This window comes from Lithobates pipiens, unplaced genomic scaffold (assembly GCF_037356315.1).
Source record: "Lithobates pipiens isolate NorthernLeopardFrog02 unplaced genomic scaffold, aLitPip1_a1.2 Scaffold_23, whole genome shotgun sequence".
NCBI lineage: Eukaryota > Metazoa > Chordata > Amphibia > Anura > Ranidae > Lithobates > Lithobates pipiens.
The window spans coordinates 20,628,020-20,633,049 of NW_027507785.1; the positions used below are offsets into that span (position 1 = coordinate 20,628,020).

General features: G+C 40.6%; 1 protein-coding gene across 1 annotated transcript; it reads left to right on the top strand.

The window, feature by feature from the left end:
• Window positions 1-202: 202 nt before the first annotated feature.
• Window positions 203-4,023, top strand: LOC143926884 (olfactory receptor 1f45-like). The gene has a single exon (XM_077450923.1). It carries the CDS (start codon window positions 713-715, stop codon window positions 1,643-1,645), a length of 933 nt encoding a protein of 310 aa, XP_077307049.1. The 5' UTR covers window positions 203-712; the 3' UTR covers window positions 1,646-4,023.
• The last annotated feature ends 1,007 nt before the right edge of the window (window positions 4,024-5,030 follow it).

Sequence of the window (5,030 nt, forward strand, 5' to 3'; positions counted from 1 at the left end):
CTTTAATGCAAATCCTTGTGACTTTTCTGAGCAGGACATTAACTTGACCCTTTCCCGGGAAGTTAATTATTGCTTGCGGGTTGGCCTCCCTTCATTGCATCCCTTCATTGCATATCCAAACATGGGATTCTTTGAAGTAAATATGTGTAGAACAATGAGGTTTGGGTCTCATTGTTTAGATACACAAGCCTAGGCACCGAATTGTCTGGTCTAACAGACACATCTGTGAAGGTATGTTGGATGCCCTCTATAGATACAAGCTAAATTAAATATATTCATAATTACAATTTTTTACAACTATTAATGGGGATTTCACATAGACTTATAAGGCAACAGAAACAGAACTTCTTGAGCTTCAGGGGTCCCCAGGCTCTTTCTTTGACTTTAGAACCTGCAGTTTGGAAGACTTGAAGTGTGATTTTTGTTTTTGGTCCACACGTCATCTTTAATGTCACTGCAAAAGGCACAAGGAGAATGCAATGTAAAAATGTAGATAGAAATGTGGATACATTTTACAAAGAAACTGCACCTTGCCGATAAGACAGATTGTTTCAAACGTGTATAATGCATTTTAAAAGAGTAAAATAAAAAAAAAGTAATATGAAATACTATACTTAATGTCCATTGTCAGGAATGGCATAACAAAGAAATCTTCAAATACGACATTATGTGAATTTGGTATCATCACAAAGAACGTTTAGGATCATAATTGATGGAAACTGTAAATAATACCTCCGGTTTTGTTTTTCTGGCCTTCTCAGACCTTCACTACAACCATGCTGTTCTCTTCTCCATCCTTCTGGTCATATACGCCCTCACATGGACTGCTAACTTACTTTTAATAATTTCTATTATACTTTCTGCACAGTTGCACACACCAATGTACTTTTTCTTAGGGAACCTGTCGGTAGTGGACTCCTCTTTTTCTACAGTGACGGTTCCCAAGCTTCTGTCCAGCATTCTTCGAGGAGGAACCTCCATCTCCTTCCTTGGCTGTTTCCTGCAGATGTACTTCCTTGTGTTTCTGGGCACCACTGAGAGTTTTCTCCTGTCAGTCATGGCATTTGATCGATATTTAGCTGTCTGTACTCCGTTACACTACGTATCATTAATGAATAATAAGGTTATGCTCATGATGAATATCAGTTGTTGGATGGCATCATCTCTACATTCATTATTGCACACTTATACTCTATCACAATTAAAATACTGTGAGGACCGACTGATCCCCCACTTCTTCTGTGATGTGACATCGCTCCTCAAACTGTCCTGCTCCGGTACTACCCTAGCGGAGCTCCTACTATACACCGAAGGTTCTATGGTTATTACTATTCCGTTAACTTTGATACTTATTTCCTATGTGGCCATTGCTTCGGCTATAATGAAATTAAAGACCAGCAGTAGCCGCAGCAAAGCCTTTTCCTCCTGTTCTTCTCATCTCATGGTCATATCTTTGTTCTATGGTACCATAATATTTATTTACATCCGCCCTCCATCAAACTACTCCTCCCAGTATGATCGCATTGTTAGCATGGCTTACACCATCATTACTCCTATGTTAAATGCTTTTATTTACAGCCTTAGGAACCAAGATGTAAAACAGGCTATGAAGAAACTCATCATGCAAGGCTTTTCTCCTAGCTAAGCTAAAAGTCTGTTCATTTTCTCTGATACCGAGTAGAATTTGTATTACTTACACATTCCCTATTAAACTAGTTTATTTTATTGTTATAAGGAGGGCAGGAAAAAGGGATTTTAACCGCTTCAGCCCCAGAAGATTTTACCTCCCTTCCTGACCAGAGGACTTTTTGCGATTCGCCAACTGCGTCGCTTTAACTGACAATTGTGCGCTCGTGCGACGTTGCCCCCGAACAAAAACTGATGTACGTTTTTTCCCACAAATAGAGCTTTCTTTTGGTGGTATTTGATCACCTCTGCGGTTTTTATTTTTTGCGCCATAAACAAAAAAAGGGCTACAATTTTGAAAAAAACGCAATTCTTTTACTTTTTGCTATAATAAATATCCCCCAAAAAATATCTAAAAAATTTTTTTTTCCTCAGTTTAAGCCAATATGTATTTTTCTATATATTTTTGGTGAAAAAAAATCGCAATAAGTGTATATAGATTGGTTTGCGCAAAAGTTATAGCATCTACAAAATAGGGGATAGTTTTATAGCATTTTTATTATTATTTTTTTTTTTTACTAGTAATAGTGGCGATCTGCGATTTTTACTAGGACTACGACATTATGGCAGACACATTGGACAATTTTGACACATTTTTGGGACCATTGGCATTTATACATCGATCAGTGCTATGAAAATGCATTGATTACTGTAAAAATGTCACTGGCTGTGAATGGGGTTAACCACTAGGGGGTGATCAAGGGGTTAATGTGTTCCCTAGTTTGTGTTTTAACTGAAGGGGGGGTGGGACTGTACAGGGGAGATGACAGATCTCTGTTCATACTCTGTATGAACATATGATCTGTCTGTTCTCCCTTCAGAGAACCAAAAACTGTGTGTTTACACACACAGATCCCGGTTCTCCGTGTGCCCTGATCGATCGCGGGAGCCCAGCAGTGATCGCGACCCCCCAGCACTCGCATTGGCTCCTTGGGCGAGCAGGGGGCGCACGCGCATGCCTCTGGTGGTGCGCACGCGCCCCCTTGTGGCCACAGAGCGAAGTGATGTCACATAAGGTTGTTTCACCCAGCCGTGCCATTCTGCCGCATTACAACTGGGGCGGCTGGTCGGCAAGTGGTTAATAGTGCCAAGACACATCAAATTTTTATAAGAAATACATTTCATTTATTTAATTCCAAATGTAAAAAATGGGGGCATACAAGTTTCTCCCCAATGGTACATTGTTTAAAAACAGATTATGACAAAATACATAAGTATACGAATACTGTGCTATTCAAATATGCCTGTTGATCGACATATTTCGCTGTACTGCTTCTTCAGGAACTATAAAGCATACTATAAAGCATATATAAGAGAATAAATACAATCAGTACACTTTGTCAAGTTACAACCAAAAACGTAAATGTATTTTTTATTTGGATTTTATGTGATAGACCAACAAAGGGTTTTCAATTTTTTTTACAAATCAATATCTTAAAAGTGTGGTGTACAATTGTATTCAGCTCCCTTAACTCTGATGCCCCTAACTAAAATCTAGTGGCGCCAGTTGCCTTCAGAAGTCACCTAATTAGTAAATAGAGTCCACCTGTGTGTAATTTAATCTCAGTATAAATACAGCTGTTCTGTGAAGCCCTCAGAGGTTTGTTAGGAAGGCTTAGTGAACAAACATCATCATGAAGGCCAAGGAACACACCAGACAGGTCCGGGATAAAGTTGTGGAGAAGTATAAAGCAGGGTTAGGTTATAAAAAAAAAATATCCCAAGCTTTGAACATCTCACGGAGCAATGTTCAATCCATCATTCAAGAATGGAAAGAGTCCGTTGGACTTTTGGAGTGATCGTGTGTGGCAAGTTCGTTCGTTTGAAAGTCTGGCGGACCTCAGCAGAGAAGTCCGTCGGATTGTCCACTGGACAAAGTCTGTCGAAAAGTCCGGTCGTGTGTATGTGGCATTAGATTTTGCAAAAGACTTGAGATTGGGGTGGAGGTTCACCTTCTAGCAGGACAACGACCCAAAACATACAGCCAGAGCTACAACGGAATGGTTTAGATCAAAGCATATTCATGTGATATAATGGCCCAGTCAAAGTCCAGACCAAAATCCAATTGAGAATCTGTGGCAAGACTTGAAAATTGCTGTTCACAGACGCTCTCCATCCAATCCGACAGAGCTTGAGCTATTTTGCAAAGAAGAATGGGCAAAAATGTCACTCTGTAGATGTGCAAAGCTGGTAGAGACATCCCCAAAAAGACTTGCAGCTGTAATTGCAGTGAAAGGCGGTTCTACGAAGTATTGACTCCGGGGGGCGCCATACAAATGCACACCACACTTTTCACAAATTTATTTGTAAAACATTTTGAAAAACAATTATCATTTTCCTTCCACTTCATAATTCGTAATGGGTACAAATACTTTTTCAAGGCACTGTATAGGGATGGGCCGAACATCCCCCAGTTCGGTTCGCAGCAGAACATCCGAACAAGCAAAAAAGTTGTGCGAACATGCAAACACCAAAAGTCTATGGGACATGAACATGAAAAATCAAGAGTGCTAATTTTAAAGGCTTATATGCAAGTTATTGTCATAAAAAATTTTCGGGGACCTAGGTACTGCCCCAGGGGACATGTATCAATGCAAAAATACGTTTTCAAAACAACAGTTTTTTCAGGAGCAGTGATTTTATGAATTCTTAAAGTGAAACAATAATAATGAAATATTCCTTTAAATATCATGCCGGGGGGGGGGGGTCCCCTTAGTTCTTAGTTTGCCTGTAAAGTGGCACATCTGTTTGATGTGTCTTACATTCCCACAGCAAAATGACATTTCAAAAGGAAAAAATGTCATTTAAACTTGCTTGCGGCTGTAATGTATTTCCAGATCCCGGTAATATAGATAACAATCAAAGACCCCCCCCCCCCAGTCCATACCAGGCCCTTTGAGTCTGTTATGGATATTAAGGGGAACTCCCCGCCAAAATGTAAAAAAAAACGGTGTGGGGCCCCCCCAAAATCCATACCACGCCCTTCGGGTCTGGTATGGATTTTACAGGGATCTCCATGCCAAAATGTAAATAAAAATGATGTGGGGTTCCCCCCAAAATCCGTACCAGACCCTTATCCGAGCAAGAAACCCGGAGGACAGAATGGGGAGGACAGACGAGCAAATCGCCTTGCCGGGTGGTTGTGGGGGTCTGCGGGCAGGGGGCTTATCGGAATCCGGAAGCCCCCTTTAACAAGGGGGCCCCCAGATCCCGGCTCTCCCTATGTGAATGGGTATTGGCTACATTTTACCCCTACCCATTCACCAAAACAAAGTGTCAAAAAGCAAACAACAAAAAAGACAGTTTTTGACAATTCCTTTATTTAAAAAAAGTGTCGCCTGATG